The sequence below is a fragment of the Aricia agestis genome, chromosome 8 (assembly GCF_905147365.1).
Source record: "Aricia agestis chromosome 8, ilAriAges1.1, whole genome shotgun sequence".
Taxonomy (NCBI): domain Eukaryota; kingdom Metazoa; phylum Arthropoda; class Insecta; order Lepidoptera; family Lycaenidae; genus Aricia; species Aricia agestis.
Window position 1 is genome coordinate 4298855 of NC_056413.1, and position 19136 is coordinate 4317990.

General features: G+C 40.6%; 1 protein-coding gene across 2 annotated transcripts in view; it reads right to left on the reverse strand.

The window, feature by feature from the left end:
- Nucleotides 1-1007: 1007 nt before the first annotated feature.
- Nucleotides 1008-19136, reverse strand: part of LOC121729746 (acetylcholinesterase-like) — a 69987-nt gene continuing 51858 nt past the window's right edge. The window contains exons 3-6 of one of the 2 annotated variants that reach the window (XR_006035999.1): nucleotides 6259-8024; nucleotides 5776-5951; nucleotides 3929-4712; nucleotides 1008-3728 (exon numbers count right to left, since the gene is read on the reverse strand). Coding sequence is in view for 1 of the 2 variants with exons in the window: in XM_042118363.1 (XP_041974297.1) it covers nucleotides 4588-4712; nucleotides 5776-5951; nucleotides 6259-7988 (2031 nt within the window). In the remaining variant the exon portion in view is untranslated. Of the gene's footprint in view, nucleotides 4713-5775; nucleotides 5952-6258; nucleotides 8025-19136 lie in introns of both variants that reach the window. The other variant, XM_042118363.1, reaches the window with a different exon arrangement.

Below are 19136 nucleotides of genomic sequence, written 5' to 3' on the forward strand. Positions count from 1 at the left end.
TTGACCCTGAGAAAACAAGAGTCAAGTCCACCGCAAGGATAGTAACACTACTCACATTGGTCAAAGTAAGTATTCCCGGCAACGCACTTGCAGCTCTTCTGATGTTGCGAGTGTCCATGGGCGACGGTAGTTGCGTTCCATCAGGTGACCCGTTTGCTCGTTTGCCCCCTTATTTCATAAAAAAATAGAGTACTGCGGGGCTAAAATGGTCGCTTTGAAGAATCATATTATGAATTATGTTATGATTCATTCTTTTAAAATCGCAAAATGCAAGTCTACTTGCAATTCATATTTAGTAATTCCTACTAATTTGACATATTTTGTCAGTTTGACAGTTTTGACAATTCATTTGCTGAATTGATTGAGAGGTATTGCTAAATGTGACCATTTTAGACCCGCAGATTTTAGAGGTAACAAAAACAAGTGATATATATACAAGCGTTTATATTTATAATAAAACACAAATTTTGCAAACATTCAATAATGCGGTACTATCTATTAGTAACTTACATCGTCTATTAGAATTTTAAAATATAACTAGAAACAAAACAACAGCGATATAGGCCCGTGCTTACTACGTTAGGCCGTCGTGTACGTACAGCGAAGCAAACGCCCCCAAACCAGGGATCGGCAACCTTTTGAGTTGAAAGAACTTCAATTTTAAGTTGAACAAGTTTCAAAATCTAATGAGATTTTTGTTTTTCTGCGGACAATAAGGTGTATATTTGGAGTATCTAGAAGGAGAAGGTCTAAGGACATAAGAATCCGTGGGTGATTTATATGTGTTTTGCGGCAGATAAAAAACAGCTTGATGGCAGATACTGCACAATACTTGCTGTCTATCAAAAAAGGAATTAGTTGGAGAGACAGCTATATCGTGCAATATTTACTGTCAAATGCCAGTTGCGACAGGCAACGTACATAATAACCCTGAGGATTGACACAGGGTGATCTTACCGAACTTGTGCACACGCTTAGAAATACATCATAATGTAATAAGACGGGTTTTATCGGCCTCCCTGTATATGGGGGCTATACTTGGTATTAATTACTTGCTGACATAAAGAGTTGTAGTTGCAGATAGGCGCTGGCAAGCCACAGATTGCCGACCCCTGCCCCAATCCGGTACTAATCAAAAATTGTATGATGTATGGATGTACAAAATCGCCTAAGTCATATCAATATTAAATAATAGTATATTTACATAAACTCTATACATTTGCTGCCAATTTTTTTATTGAATAAGTAATCACAAAACGCTCTGGGAGCGTCCGTGCGACTTATCACTGTTTCCATATTGTTTTTCTTATAAAATACTAATTTATAGCATATCTAAAAAGTAAGATCAAAAGGTTACTCAATCCTTAGAAATGAGTCTCTAGGCGTGTCTATAATTTTACGATAAACGAAAAAAATTGAGTAATAATTATTTAATAGGAAATATTATGTTAGACAACATTGTATACATCCACACAATGATTATGACATCTCATTCAATATTTATATATACAAAGTAAAATTTTACAATCATTGCACTTTTGCGAATTGTGATTGCGATTTGCGAACAAGTTTACTTGGTGATTATTATCAAAACATGTAACGCACCTGCAAAACTTAAAGATAAAGAATATGATAATATAGATATCGACTATTACTATTAATTATTTTAATGTTGCAAAAGTCAACTAACGAAAAGTCCTTCTCGCGCAAATCAAGTCGAGCTTATTGTCTTTTCAGCATTTACGTTGTATTCATATTAAAAGCACAATATAAATGTACACAGTAGAGCAGCTAGAGTGCCGGAATAAGCGCACGCACACATAAGCGTCAATTCAGAACAACTGGGAACAAAAGTATGCATAAGTAACGTCGGACGCTTAAAATTTGCATCTGTATTCTGTGTGTAATTTTATTTGTTCTCTTCTGTATATATTTATATCTTGCCAAAATTACATAACATAACCTAAAACACGTGAAATAATACAACAACAAATTATGATAAAACAATCAGATATTTACAAATCTTTGCTATGATTGTAAAAACTTTTTATCGTGATCGATTTGCTTTGGCACTACGCAGGTCGCTCCTTTTATAATAAAAAAATAACGTGCAATTATATATAACCCTACATCTACGGATACCGCTAGTTGATATATAAAAGTGAACAAGAGGCACTCTATAGGTATATATACGCGGGTTACAAGCGTACTCAGGAAATATTGAAGTAAAACATAAACTTATCTAGGGGCCTTATTATATTAGCGGCTGGCGAGCGGCTGGCGAGCGGCTTAAGGACAGGACGGGCACGCAGCGAATGAGCCGCGAGCGTGCAGCGAATACGCCGCAGATGCGTCGCGGTATGAGATAGCAGCGTTCTATGTTTTGATAACTCGCTGCAACTCGCGATGAAAACTTTGCGTGTCCGCGACGTCCACGGTACGCAGTCGTGGCGATTACACGACGTATACGCTTCGTGCACGCTCTACCCTGAGGTCGCTCGCCAACTGCTAGTATGACAACGGCCTTACATGCCACGACCGCAACCGTGTCCTGATGACTGTAGGAATCGCACACCAGAACACAGCTCATGGCTTACGGTGTGCATTGACGGTACGCCCATGCATTGACATTTCAACTGTCAATGTTGCAATTATGCTAATTTTACAATGGATGATACAATTTTACAAAAGCTAGTCGCAGCAATAATAATAATAATCTATCGTAAAATTTTAGCACGAGCGCAACGACAATGACAGTTGAAATGTCAAAAATCGATGGACATACCGTCAACGACACTCTTACAACGACAATACATTTAATTACAATTAAATATAACAAAAGCGTTTAATCGCATCACTGTACTCGCAGTCACTCGTCGTCAGAAGTCAAACTTCACTATCAGGTACAATGCCTCACAGAAGTGCTAACGAGTACAACGATCAGCTCACCTCGACTAGCGGACTGTGCCGAGGCGCGCCCAAACAATAGGGCCGCAGAACCTACCTCTAACATCTATTTACAAATGATTTTAGCTAAAGAAAACGCGAATAACATTAAAATTACAATATTGTACTAATGTATTTTGAACCACAAATTATGAATTACCAATATTCGAAAGCTGAACTTTTGATTCTACCTTCTAATACCTAATACTCTAAGTCTAATAACTATACATTCCAGATGACCGCCGAAAGGATTATAGTCTAATTTACCTCCTAATATACTGAAATAATTTGAAACTGTCTCGTAGCCCAATGTTCCGTCGCCCGTCGTACAACTTTCTAATATTGGTCCACTACAGAGTTATGGAGTGATCTAGCTTACACCTACTTACGCTAAGGCTACAACATACACATCTATGCGTGATATGTTTTGCAGTAGAGGCGCCACACGACTTTTACTCCCCGGGTACGATCTGTGATAGGCGCAAGAGTTTTATTTCATGAAGATGTTGATATAAACTCTGCTCATTTTCTATCAAACTCTACATTTTTTAAAGAGCCTGTGCTGTCCCACTGGCCTCCCCCAAAGTTTTCCAATCCTCTCGATCCGATACAATAACAAAGATAAATTAAAGTCAGGTTATTATTACATGTTCCCGTATACGGCTGCAAGTGTTTCAAAACCTGCTTGAAGCAGAGTGGTGTTGAGTTTTCGCAGCAGGTCGTTCGAAAACTTGGTTAACGAAGCTCGAAAACCAAACAAAAAATTTGACATAAGGTACCCGCTCAACAGAGTGGGTACCGAAAGATGGACACCGCCGCCGCGGCCGGCCTAGAAAAAGATGGCGCGATGAGCTGGAAGCATACCAGCCAGGCTGGCCAGCGGTGGCACAAGAGCGAGCACAATGGAAGACCTTGGAGGAGACCTTTGCCCAGCAGTGGAACAGCATAGGCTAAAAAAAAAGGCATCGCAGGAAAAACTCACGGCGATGACGTTTGTCAAATTCTATTTTGCATTTCGAACTTCGCTGTCAAAAAATCAAGTGCATGTTCAGTATAACTCTTTTGAACTTACCGCAGCAAAATACAAGGGGAGCAACTCTCTATCCCACGCATATTCTACCCAACCACAGTACCCAACTCTATTTCACTCCCTTTACATTCACCGAACATTGCCTTACCTACTTCGAAAGATATGTAGAGGCTTACAGCTACGACAGAATTAGTACTACATAGTTCTATAATCTCTTAACAAGTGATATGTAGATAGAGGCATCACTCTTATAACATCAAGTAAAGTACAATAAAAAAACGGAGGGTGCGTAACAAATTATATTATTGTACATAACTTACAGCAATATAACATCAAACGTTTCTTAGAACTAAAGCGTCACTTTAACGTTACATATAAAAATAATACATTTGACAGAACATATCAGACCACACATTCGCTGTATTATACCGATCTAATGGACATATTCGATCGAACTAAGCAAAATAATGGCGTAGATCTTATAGTTAAATCAAAAGCGATATTTAAGCGCAAGGAGGTCGTTGACGTCCCGAAATCTTATACAATAACATAGATAAGCCAACGAACGAAAACATTATAGAGTTACCCATATAATATATTCTTATAATATCTCAATTATATTTAAACATAATTATTTCTAAACCAGCGATTAGAGTAACACTAACAGACAGTTTTACATACGAAGGCCGCAAAGAAATGCCGACATTGGTACAGTTCTTTGGAGGTTCTGGTTTACCTGAAAAAATATTATTGCGAAATGTTAATTATTTGATATCCTATTTTAAAAACTAACCATATTCTTACAATATAAGACTGTGAAGTCATATGGACCGATTTTGATTTACCGTGTTTCACTTTCACAGTGAAGAAGAACCTAAAGACACCTCTCAAGGTAAAATCCATCAAGCTGTCAGAGCTCCGACGGCTTGCTTGATGGATTCGAGAGTATATTATACTAGATGACGCCCGCAACACCGTTGCGCCAAAACTGGGATATATATATTCGTGGGAGAGCCATGCTTCGGCACGAATGGGCCGGCTCGACCGGAGAAATACCACGTTCTCACAGAAAACCGGCGTGAAACAGCGCTTGCTCTGTGTTTCGCTGAGTGAGTGAGTTTACCGGAGGCCCAATCCCTTACCCTATTCCCTTCCCTACCCTCCCCTATTCCCTTCCCTTCCCTACCCTCCCCTATTCCCTTCCCTACCCTCCCCTATTACCCTGTTCCCTCTTAAAGGGCCGGCAACGCACCTGCAGCTCTTCTGATGCTGCGAGTGTCCATGGGCGATGGAAGTTGATTTCCATCAGGTGACCCGTTTGCTCGTTTGCCCCCTTATTAAAAAAAAAACTCATTTATCGCGCGGGAACCGTACATTTTCCGGGATAAAAACTATCCTATGTCCTTTCCCGGGACTCAAAGTATCTGCATGTCAAATTTCAGCAAAATCGGTTCTGTGGTTTAAGCGTGCAGAGGTAACAGACAGACAGATAGACAGACACGCTTTCGCATTTATAATATTAGTATGGATTATGACGTATGCTGTGACCCTCCCTCCCTCTATCGTAGTACCCTCCCTTTAGTAACCCTCCTTCTATCATAGCCGGGAAAAACATATATCTACTAGAGGGCTTTAAATTTTAGGCTTCTACAATCTTTAAATAAAGATAAAAGAGATTCCAACCAGAATAAGTAGTAGTAGTACATTTGTACTAAAATGTATTTCTAGTTTAAGCCTTTTACTGTAAACAGTTTTTGTGTAGATAAATGATTAAATAAATAAATTAAATAAAAACTTACTAGTGGCAGCCATGAGTTGAGGTAAGTATTTCTGCCAGAAGGCACACTGTTTGACGCGAAACCCGTGGCCCACGGAGCTGGAGTTGACGGCGAGTGTGAGGTACTCGCGGCCGAACGCGGTGTGCACCGGCCAGTGCACCTTCGTCATCTCCCCGTTCGCGTTCATCGACGGATTCCTGGAATGACATGGAAACCGAAATGATAGAGAGAAAATTTCAGCAAGCATACGTGAGCAAACGCCCTCGCTGGGAGCTGAACAACGCGAGAAGCAGCTTCATTTTTGAGAAAGATAAAAGCAAGTCAGAAGCAACAACGATTATAATTCATTAATTGGTTGACGAATGCTTACTGTATTAAAACAAGTCAGAAGCAAAGTTTGTCATTACTTGGTTAGGGAATGCTCACTGTATCGAAACACAGCTTCAATCGAGGTCAAGTAAACAAACATACATTAACATTATTAGTTAGAGCAAATTAACATACCCAGATCTAGCGAAGTTGGCCCAATAACGCATCAATCGTCTGCTGAACTCGATTTCTTCAGGCGAATAATTCTTTCCCGGATTGAGGGGCTCCCCGAAGACATAATTGATTTCATCGGCATGCATCACCCCCGTCCACGACGGCCAGGGATTATTTTTGCTGCGATGCTTGTAGTAGTACGTGTACACGTTGTTACCGGTTTCGGCGTACCGATGGGAGAATTCGTTGACGCCGCACGTAAAATGGTAATCCCCCACCATTTTGTCCAAAGCGTTTCGATTCTTCACGGGATCTTCGGGGTTCAACCAATCGGTGTACTCGTAAACGATAGCTTGTCTCGCAATATCGTTAACGTACGGGTTCAGTTCTCTCACCGCCTGAAGATACTGCTCTCGCGTGATTCCAACGTTCTCCTCTTTAGGGAACAGTTCGGTGAGATAATAGAGGATAAAGTAGTAGCCCTCCTCCGTATTAGAACCCATGAGGATGTTAGTCTTCTTAAAGTTCTGATGGGCCAACGATCGCCTCGGCATCTCATCTAAGAAGGATCCATCGATGATCGGAACGAATGGAAACTCGCAAATACCTAAAGTGCCCCACTCATTATTTACTAGCTCGTCGGCGCTCTTTTTCCTCAAACATTCGATCATAGGGCCCATATCGGTCCTCGAACTCGGACAATGTACGGCCTCCGCCAAACGCATTCCACGTAAAATACTTTCTTCCCTTGTGATTATAGCCCAAGGTACGGTAGCGGCACCGGATTGCATAATGGCTTGTGAAAACAAATTACGTGAAAGTGGAGACAGCAGATGCAGGGATACCGACACTGCACCGGCCGACTCACCAAATAAGGTTATGTTATGAGGGTTGCCACCGAAGTAGGCAATGTTATCTTTCACCCACTGCAGAGCCATCAGCTGATCGAACATTCCGGCGTTTCCGGGAACGTCGGGAGTATCAAAAAATAGGAAACCAAGTGAGGCGACTCTATACTGCATGGACACGTACACGATATTCTCCTCGGATACGAGTATCTTCGGATCGTACACGTCCAACGTGGCAGTACCTGAGTAGAACCCGCCGCCGAAAACCCATAACATGACGGCTGCATTGGTCGGACGGGGTTTGGGCGTGACGATGTTTATATACAGACAGTCCTCCTGCATGTCCGTGTTCGGGTTCCACATCATCGCGCCGGGGAAGTCACCGAACACGGTATCTATGATCTGAACGCACGAGTGCGGCAACGTCGTCGCATTCAAAATCTCATCGCCCCAGCTCTCGACCGGTCTGGGGTGTCTAAATCTTAAGTCTCCTAACGGTTTCTGGGCGTACGGGATCCCGAACCACGCATCGACCTGCTTCCCCGTCGCTGCGGTGAGGGTGATTCCTTTCACTCTGCCCTTGCGCGTACGCACCACGAGGGGATCGTCGGCCTCGGGGCCCATTTGCGGCTGATCGGCCGCGAGCTCCTCGCGGTCATGGTTGGAGAGCTTCTCCTCGGCTCTCCTGGAGGAGGTCTCCTCCTCGAAGCGCGCCCTCTTGGACGAGGTCTCGGGCTCGAGGCGCGGCAGGATGGTGTCGAGCTCGGGGTTGTATCGGACGGCTTCCCCGTGGCCGTGGTAGGGCGCGGCGTGGTCGGGCGCGTGGTGCCGCGCGCGGTGCTCGTGGGGCGAGGCCAGCGCGCGCGCCAGCAGCGCCGCCAGTGCCGGGAGCAGCACGCGCATGCCGCCGGCCGCCCGCAGCGCTCCCACACTCAACACCTGGAATATTACAACAGCTTCATGTTAATCATTATCTATCGTAACGTTCGCTAATTTTTAGTACGAAGTGTGAAGAATACGAAAGAGGTCCTTTTGTAGCGCTAAACCTCGTGAAGATTATTCAGCCATGTTTATGTCACTGACAAGTATAATACAAGCCTTATACTTAAAATATCTTGTGAATTGTTGTGATAATAATCAAATAATATTCAGACCTCCACAGCTTTCTGTCTAGTTATTTAAGATGCATAATATTATCATTTTTTATGGAAGAAATATTTTGCGATAGACACAATGGTTTGTTAATTTAATTAATTAATATTTTCTCAAGGATTATTTAGAGATTATATGTATATTCTGTACAAATTGATTGTATAAAGTATCGCTTTATCGGATGGCATTAAGAGGATTCCACACCGCCATTTTTTCCATACTAACGTTGTCCCCTGTTTCCTCCCTGGATAATGCTAGTAGAGTTATAATTTTTTTCCTGAATATCTACGGCTACTAATACAATGTCCCTATGTTTTCTTTTTTTTCATAATTTAATTATTAAATAAGATATGAACGTTCAAAAACCCAAAAAAATGGCCAGATTTTCCACTGTGTTCAAACGTCCAGAAAACAGATTTGGATAGATTATACAAAAAAAGCAAAACATAGGAACACAGCTCAAGCCATTTTTAATCTTTAATGAAAAAAGTACTTAAATCGGTTAAGTTTTGGAGAAGGAATCAGGGGACAACGAATCGTTGATTTTCTGGATTTTCTTTAGTTGTCTCTATCGCGTTCTGCGGTATAGGCTTGAGGTAAGGGAGACAGCTATAGATATTACACGTACTTTTTTTTCATTTCTCTAGCCGCTGTGGTATCCTCTTAACCTTTTATTTATCGCACTGCACTCGAATTTTAGCGGAAGACGAAGACGTAATTAAATCAGTTTCCTATATTGATTGTGTTTTCGACATTGGCCAACATAGTAATCTCGAATAATACACATGTTGCCTAAAAAGTCACCGACATTGCTCATAGAATTAGCACGCTGAAGTGGAAGTGGGCTGGTCATGTCTGCAGACGGGAAGACGATAGATGGAGCAGTCAAGTGTTAGAGTGGAGACCACGCTTAGGCAAACGTAGTGTAGGACGTCCCACAGCACGGTGGACCGACGATTTGAAGAAAGAGGCTGGCAGCGGATGGATGAGGGCTGCCCAAGATCGGGATGGTTGGCGCTCATTGGGGGAGGCCTACGTTCAGCAGAGGACGGCAATAGGCTGATGATGATGCCTAAAAAGGACTTGAACAAGACACACGACCTATTTATCGCACGGGATCCGTTCATTTAATATAGCGATATAATTTACCTATTTATACAATGTCCGAAAGTGTCTGAAAGTGTCTCCTTGCCAAGTTTCAGCCAAATCGGTAACAGATAGACACACGTATATATCAAATCACTTTCTCTGATGGTAGGTTGATTCATATAGACAGTATGGCCACCATGGCGGATCTACCTTAGTTGGTCGAATTATGTCAAGTTGATAATCGTGATCTGCAAGTTGGAGTTGACTTAACGCAACTAAATAAAATAGATTCGCCGCGGAAATTGTTGTTCGTCTTATCAAAATGAAGCTACTCACGAAAAATTACCTTGATAATATTCAAATGAAATATTAAATCACAATTATCATCAAAAAAAATTTTGAAAACATTTGGAGACGTGAGTGGAAAAACACAATTTGTAACAAGCAGTAAAAACTGACGTTTTTTGCATAAATGGAGTCTATAGGGCCGGAAAAATGATTTTAAATAAAAAAATGCATTTTTTTGTGTAGCGATATAATAGCCAGGTAATGAAGTAGACAAGGTTTGTTCAAATAAGGGAAAAAATTAATAAATGTCCGTATGTTCCAAAATGTTAACGTCTACAATTAACATACCTTTAAATTGGATATGGTACCTACTCGAATCAAAATACGATGAACAATAAAAACAGAAATTAACTAGGAAGATGCTTCAAAACTGATAAAACAGTTTTTTAGCAGCTGTTTAATCTTATCTTTATTTTAGTAATTAATAATACATGCACCATTTATCTTCGCAATAATATTATATACTTTCCCTTGTATCCAAATATTAGCTACCTAGGTAGGTTCAGCCGTCCCTCGCCGACGTCTACTGGCGTGGCGCAGCGACTCGCGCGGGGGGCAGCAACCCCCTACCGGATGCCGTACGTCGGTGGAGGGACCAAGCCAGAGAACGGGCCATCGAGCTGTGGGAGGAAAGGCTGCAAGAGCCTCAAGTCAGCGTAAATCTGGTGCAGGCCATTCGACCAGTGCTGAAACAGTGGTTGACAAGGAAGACCGGCGCGCTCTCCTTCCGACTCACACAGGCACCGGGCATGGCTGCTTCGGTCGGTACCTGTGCGAGATCGTAAGTCGAGAAGAAACCAAGCGATGTCACCACTGTGACTGTGACAGGGACACGGCCGAACATACCGTCACGGCGTGTCCCTCCTGGATAGTACAACGTGCGGCACTCAGTGCTACTATCGGACCGGTCCTTTCGCTGCCGGCACTGTTTCGTGCAATGCTGAGTAGTGAACAAGAGTGGAAAGCGGTGGAGGATTTCGCTCACGATGCTTATGCGCTCGGCCTCCTCTTCTGCGGAGATGACTCCGCAGAAGAGGAGGCCGAGCGCATAAGGGAGAGGGAGGCGCTCGACCCTCGTCGCAGAAGTAGGCCAAGGCGAAGACGGGTCAATCTGAATGACCAAAGCGTCCCACCTTAGCCAGGGAGCTCGGGGCGGCGGTATTCGGATGCCGTCGCCCATTGCACCAAGTCCCCGAGAGGGTCGCGATGCGCTGCGTACTCTTCGCGCATCGCGACACCAAAGTGGAAGGGCCTCTGTTCGGCCACGAAGCCTGTATGGGCTCGAGGAGGGCCTGCTGGTGATAAGCAGGCACACGCACGCAGAACTGCGGAAAGAAAGCTCGCGCGTTCTCGCAATCCTGCGTGCGAAGAGTGGAAGAGTATAGGGTTTTAGTGGGTCAATTCACCATCTTTACGGCCGCAGCGAGTCCTACATACCCGAAGGAGTTGTCTCCAAACCCTCCGGCATGCAAAAAAAAAAAAAAAAGGTAGGTTCAGCCGTGTAGGAGTTAAATAGCACAACATACGTGACACATGCATACGTGGGAGAGCTATGCTTCGGCACGAATGGGCCGGCTCGACCGGAGAAATACCACGTTCTCACAGAAAACCGGCGTGAAACAGCGCTTGCGCTGTGTTTCGCCGAGTGAGTGAGTTTACCGGAGGCCCAAAAAAAAACAAATGTTTAAAAAAAAAAAATTGTTTTAACGGGATTTGTTTTAAAAAAAAACAAATCCCGACAGGCAGACACACAGTCAGACAGATAGACTGATTAGTAGGGAAAGGAAATACGATTAGTAAAAATTAGGCATGCCTGTGTGTGTATTTTTACTGAATGTTTCTGTTTCCAAGAACCTCACTGATCAGTGATCTTGACTAAAGCGCTTTCAGGCGGAAACATTACTCTCAGAACTACAACTGATTTTAACAGACCTTTTGAATGCAGATAAAAGGTTTCATCTCCAGCACTAAAATTTTCTCTTTTACGCGATCGATTTCCAGCAACATTCAAATTCATTCTTCACGAACAAAAGTTTTCATTATGATTCAGACAATATACTATTGTTTTCTAGAAAATACTTTAAAAATAGTAAAAGATTTTCTGGCAAACTAAATTTTATACGCCCAATGCTTTTACCGATAATCAAATATTGGCTCCGTCGGTCTGTTTGTATTTACAGTATTCCGATATCAGAGTAGATGTTGATATAAACAAGACAATTTTTATATACGTATTACCCAGTTTTGGTGCTACGTCTTTTTGGGTTAGTGTTATACTGCTTTTCTTGCGTAAAAGCCATATAATTATTATCCATACTTACTTACTACTAATATTATAAATGCGAAAGTATGTCTGTCTGTCTGTTTGTCTGTTACCTCTTCACGGTCAAGCCGCTGAACCGATTTTGCTGAAATTTGAGTCGTGGGAAAGGACATAGGATACTTTTTGTCCCGGAAAAATGTACGGTTTCCGCGCGATTAACGAGTTTTGGTGCAACGGAGTTGCGGGCGTCATCTAGTCTTAAAATATAGGGCGTTAGGTATGAGAGTAGATAATATTTTTTTAGAAGAAAGATAATAAAAGTAATTACATAATTTGTGAAAATTTCAACTCGCTAGAGCTATAGCTTAGGAACCGCTATAGTGTTTCCTAATGTAAGCCATACACGCTACGGTCTACCGGAGAGGTCTACCTGTGCAGGTAGGCCTGCGCAGATAGGCCTGCGCAGGTAGGCAGGAATATGTGTGGGAATAGATTTTGCGCCGGTCGCCTGCGCAGGGTCAAAATACTGCACAGGTCTATTCCCACACACATTCCGCTCTACCAGCGCAGGCATATCCGCACAGGTGGACCTCTCCGGTAGACCGTAGCGTGTATGGTTGGCATTAGTCGGCCCCTAGACGAATAATTTTATTGTCAATATCACGCTTTAATTTTATTCAACAGTTTATTTGACAATTAGTTTGAAGGCGTGCGATGTTGAATATCAATCCTAGACGGTCAATAATATTACGCAATACGTGATATTGACAATAAAATTGCTCGTCTAGGCGGCCGGTAAGATACAACTTGGTGACGTAGACAGAGGAGCGGACAGACGAACATACAGCAAAGTCTTTGTGACAGGGTCCTGTATTTATCTTTTGTTACGGAACCCTGAAAAAGCATACTTAACCCATTAAAACAATGAGATTTAGTTGATAAGTCATTTTTAGTCGTATAGATAATATAAAGATAGTCACTATCAGAGAAATGAATTCATATTTTACATATGACAGACCTTCGTAATTTGACCAAATTGCAATGTGACAAATGGCAAACCCAGCCAACCTTTTGTTGTTTGTGTGCCTTCGACTTAATAGACAAAATAACTTGGGCCGCCTTACCTATATGAATCAATTTCATAGTACAGTTAGCATCGCAATTCGCAACAAAACATAATATGTGATGCTTAGCTAAGCATATAACAAGAAAATCCACATACAAATCAGATAGGATTTGAACTCATTTGGGCCGGCACTAAACCTCCCTGTACGGGCGAGGTATAAGACGAAATTAAATTATGCAAATCTCACAAAAACGCTCTCCCCGAGACGTGGAATTGCCAACCACAAAAAAGATAGGCGTAAATTTTAAATGGGCGAGACTCCATTTTTGTGAGAATTATACTGTAAGTTAAGGACATGAAAATTGAAGAATTGTTTGATCTTCTCCAAAAAGCTAAATTATACGTTTGAATTTTACGCAATCAGGCTGACCTACTTATGCTTGGTTACCCTGGATTTTTAACAGGAGTTTATCTATTCAACAGCTTTGTTAGTAGCTTAATTTTTTTACTTTACCTTAACCTCTTCCTATAAGGACATAAAATAATAATAATATCTATGGACGCTTCACACCACGTCAGTCTGGCCCCGTGCTAAATACCTGAAGGACTTGTGTTACAGGTACAAGACAACGGAAATATATTTAATACTTTTATACTATACATATTTTTAAGATTTTTATTATATCATACACATATTTAATACACATTCAGACTCGGGAACATTGAAAACTTTTTGTCCGTCGGCGAGATTCGAATCCGTGACCCCCGGCTTGCGCTGCCACACACTCAACCAATTGAGCCACAGAGGTCGTCAAGCACAGATATTATTATGAATCCCTCGTTCCAATGTGTATGCTAAGTTTTGTAGCAACATTTGTCTCTGATTCAGTCATTGAGTATATTCTCACTCTCCGACACCCCCTTATATCAAAATACTTCTATGATACTTCTAATTCTATGCTTATCGCTATCTGCAATCGAGGACATTTCGAACAAAAATTAAGAAAAAAATGATTGAAAATGTCCCTCAACTACAATAGACCCATCCGTCTTATCTAGACAATATAACTATGATATAAACGAAAGAGGGAGATAAACCAAGCGAACCGTTGAGGAAAACGGCACAAAATAAGCAAAATAAGATATTCTACGTTATGAGTGACAAACGACTCGAAAAACATCTAAATTATATTTGGAGAGCGATCCAATTTGTTGCAATGTAAATGTATTCTTAAAAGGGCTTCAAAATAAGAATATAATTATTACGGACTGGGAAGGAAATTAATAAAAGACGTTTTTTTTTTTTTGTTATATTTTTGTAATGCGGGCACGTCGGCTCATGATGAGCCATATTTACGAATGTGTAGAATGGCATATAATTCGTCTATCATTGCCCATGATTGATGTCGATGGTACATGCTATTGACTTCTTCCCAATCTTGGTTAACCATCGCACCCCAAAGAGAGCCATAAGATAACAGACAGGTGGACAAAACAGTTTTGTCTTGGCATGCGCCGCGTGGTAGACACAACTGTTTCTCTCTAGTCTTAAAGTCTGACTCGTCTATGTGAAACAAGATTGTCTAAAAACTGTCGTGTCTCTAATGTGCGCTATCTCTTAATGAGCATGTCTTTAAAATTTAAACTACAATGTATCTTACTGGTTTTGTCTATTAATTTTGCTTTAAAAATCTTTCGTATTATTTAGATTCGAATCAAGCACTTGGCAAGACTGAATAATTATTCTTTGACCTTTGCATTGTGGTCACATTTTGACAGTTGACACTTGAATTGTAAATCCAAGATGGCGGTGGGCGGCGATATCGCGCCATCGCGTGCCCGAAGGTCAGCACAGATAGCCGTTTGTAATTCGAAACGCTCGTTAAGTGGCAACACTGCGACTCTATCGGGTTCGCGTCCTTGGATCGAAGTACCAATGCCGAGATATTCTTAATTGTATTTCATTTTGCGGTTGGACTACTGACATATTTACTAAACTCAAACTTACCAAGAGAATTTGTGTCTAGACCATAAAGTTAATATACCTAGCGGAATAGAGAAACAAAGGCTTGAGCAAGAGGGATGTCACTATCAGTAACACTGCGTAGTAAAAAAAGACATGTGATACATGACAGCAGCACTCTTTTTTTGACGTCCAGTCGGCACGTGCCGCACGTTGACAATTTAATCTCATAGAAATCATGTTCAATCATGCTTGTGTAAGTGTATACGTACACATATTTTTTACACAAATGAAAACCAATTTCGGTTACGTTTAACAACTCGAGATTGTTGCTCTATTCCGCTAGGTATATTAACTTTATGGTCTAAACACACCATGCCGAAGTTCCGCGGCGAAAATTCCGCATGATAACGTCAGCAATGTCGAATGCATACAATTTTTGACGGAATTTCGGCATGGTGCGTCATCGGTAATTTAAAATACATTGCAGGCGGAATCAAGCCGACCTTCCGCCGCGGAAATTCGGCATAGTCTGTTTAGACACTTTAAAATAAAAGAATACGATATTTTACGTTAGAGGCAGCACCAGCATTATTAGACAGTAAACAAAAAGTTTTGTTCGACGTTTGGCAACGTTTCTGTCAATATTTTGATATGACTTGTGCAACATGCCAGATTTTGGCCGATTTGTTTACTGTATATTCTAGTAGCGCCCTCTGCTCCGAATTTCGCATAATATTTCCTATTCTAGCCGGCAGCTATATGTAGTGAGGTTAAGTATTAAGAGGATACACCAGGGGCGAGAGAAATTGAAAATAGGTATTTGAAAATGTATTGCTGTCTCACCAATCTCAAGTATCCCACCGCAGAGCGCGATAGAGACAATACGACAAAAGTTCTAATAAAAGAACAGAAAATCTTCGATTCGTTGTCCGCTGATCCCTCCTCCAAAAATCAACCGATTTCAGTACTTTTTTCATTAAGAATTAAAGCAAGGCTTGAGCTGTGTTCCTATGTTTTATTTTATTTTTTGTATATTTTAGCCAGTTTTGTTTTCTGGGTGTTTGAACACAGAGGAAAATCTTGGCATTTTTTTGGGTTTTTGGACCTTCTTATTTTTTTTAATAATGAAAATATGAAAAAAAAAGAAAACATAGGGACATGCTAATAGCGGCCATAGATATTCAGGAAAAAAATCATAACTCTACCGGCATTATCCAGGGAGGAAACAGGGGACAGCGTTTGTATGGAAAAACGGCGGTGTGGGCTCCTCTTAAAAGGAAAGGGTTCCAAATGTTGACAACATGCAGTCGCTTTTGGCAACGAAGGTAAAAATCAGTTTATGGAACTAGACATAAGTCATGGCAACTCGCAAGCGCCTTGTTATAGTTGGGGAGGGGAAGAGGGGATTTCGGGACAAGCTCGAGCGTGTCAGATTAAGCTTGTATAGGCTTCCGATATGTGTCTGGTTATCATGGTATAGAAATCAGATTTCTCACCCAGTCGATTAAAAAAAATAATTAATATTGATATGTCATCGGATCTGTCAGATTAAGGTGGGGGATGTTAGTATACCACAAAGAAGCATGGAAGCTTCTAAAGCACTGACGATTCAAAGGTTAGGTAAGCCTGTAGGGACATTTTAAAATATAAAAAAATAAAGCTTCATGTTTTCCTAACTAAGCTTCGCAGATATTTTATGTTGCACTAAAATGATTTAGTCCTTGTTGTCTAAAATATATTTATAATTTACCTAAATAAGCAATTTTGTGAATATATTTTCTTTTTCAAAACATTAAAATGGCTACAGATGCTGAACCCACTGCTAAAATAAAAAACGCTCTTATTATTTTTTTTTATCAGTTTTACCTAATGCAAAAAACCTACTAAGTCTCCATGACGCTCGAATGACTAAACAATTAGCACCTTTCTCTCCCCTACTATTAACGATGCATACTCCAAAATACTAAAATTCGTTTATCTTACTTTTTTCCGGGATGAAAAGCATCCTATGTCCTTTCCCGGGACTCAAGATATCTCCATACCAAATTTCAGCCAAATCGGTTCAGTGGTTTGGGCGTGAAGAGGTAACAGACTGACAGATGGACAGACAGACAGACACACTTTCACATTTTTAATATTTAGGGCCGATTTTTCATTCGTCAGATAACTTTTACCTAAAGAATAAATATGACACTTTGACATTTTTTCCATATAAAATCTGTCAAAATGCCAAATTTGTTCCATTGGTAAAATTTATCTGACAATTAAAATATCTGCCCGAAATTATAATATAAGTATTAAGTATGAAAAAAAAATTGTTAAAGCGCTGAATTATTTTTAAAGCGCTTTTATTAACTTTTAACACTTCATAACACGTGAATCTATAAAAAAACTGGGGGAAAGGGGACTTCACGCTTGATAGAGGCTCGTTCCTCACAGTTAATTAGTTCGTACAAAAGTCCCAACTAAAAAAAATCCGCATCAAAAAGCACCGCTAGAACTTTTTATAAACTAGCCGGCAATATTTGCCTTAATATGTCGGATATAAATAATCGGCCAAGTGCGAGGTGGACTCGCGCACGAAGGGTTCCGTATATGATTATAGAGCAAAATTAGGCATAAATTGTGTTGTTTGCATGGGATTTTTTTTCTTTAAATATGATAATAAATTATTAAATTACGCATATAATTAAGGTCTTTTGAAAATTTTAAGTGTTGCCATTATTGTTACGGAGTAAATAAGTCCCAAAAATCACGTTCGTTGCATGGGAGCCCCACTTAAATATCATATTTATTTTGTTTTTAGTATTTGTTGTTATAGCGGCAACAGATATACACAATCTGTGAAAATTTCAGAAGTCTAGCTATAGCGGTTCTTGAGTTACAGCCTGGAGACAGACGGACAGACATCGAAGTCTCAGTAATAGGGTCCCGTTTTTACCCTTTGGGTACGGAACCCTAAAAACCAAACCGAACTGAACAGTACTTCTAGAACATGAAAACAAAAAGGAAAATTCTCTCTATCGTTAACTAAACGTCAGAAATCCGAAACTAGTGAACGCTCGACTTACGAAGTATGTGCTATTTAATTGATCACGCCTAGCAAGGATCCAGAGGCCCTAGCCAGAACGTTTTCTTTATCGCTTCTTTATAGAATCGCCGATCAAAATGTATGGAATTGACACGACTTGTTTGACTTCGTATTATCGAACACTTAAGTCCATTCCATACATTTTGATCGGTGATTCTATAAAGAAAACGTCTTGGCTAAAGGACCAGGGGTGCGTAACTCCGGGAGTACTTTGTACTAAATTACTGGCTGCTGAAAGGGCGATCAGACCCTCCGATAAATTTAAAAAAAGGTTACGGACCAATGATGTGTGTAAAAGTCGATATTTTTGAGGTTTCAATAAAAGGCGCTTATCGATAATATTAGTTGTAGATAACATTCAGTCAACAAACACGCATTCGGCTATAAGGGTATGTTCACAGTAGAGTGAAAAGGCGATGCAATGCATTTTTAAATGCAATGCAAAACTGGCAGCCTAATGGCGGCAAGTTTGTCAATTTGATGTATTTACTAGTATAGCAAAAAAATGTCGAAAAAAATCAGCCAAGTCCGAGTCGGACTCGCGTGCGAAGGGTTCCGTACCGATACAGAGCAAAGATTGGCTAAAAATTGTGTTTTTTGTATGGGAGCCCCTCTAAAATGTTAATTTTATTTTGTTTTTAGTATTTGTTTTTATAGTGGCAACAGATATACACAATCTATGAAAATTTCCGAATTCTAGCTATAGTGGTTCTTGAGTTACAGCCTGGAGACAGACGGACAGACGGACAAACATCGAAGTCTCAGTAATATCAGTAATAGGGAATTTACTCTTCGGGTACGGAACCCTCAAAAGTATCGCATCGCGTTGATTTGTCACTTCGCTATGTAAATTGATCCTAACTACCACGTGCTTAAGGGGGCAACTAACCCTAAAGTGTCGATTTATATTCATTTTTATACTTGAAAATAAGCCCCGAATTGTTTCATTTTCTATAATTATATTTCCGAGAATTCGATCTGAGCAAAAACACGATATCTTAAAATTTTCTCGATAGAAAAAAATCACAAAGATGCATCTAATTTTCACGAATTTTTCATTTATTGCCATAGCCGTG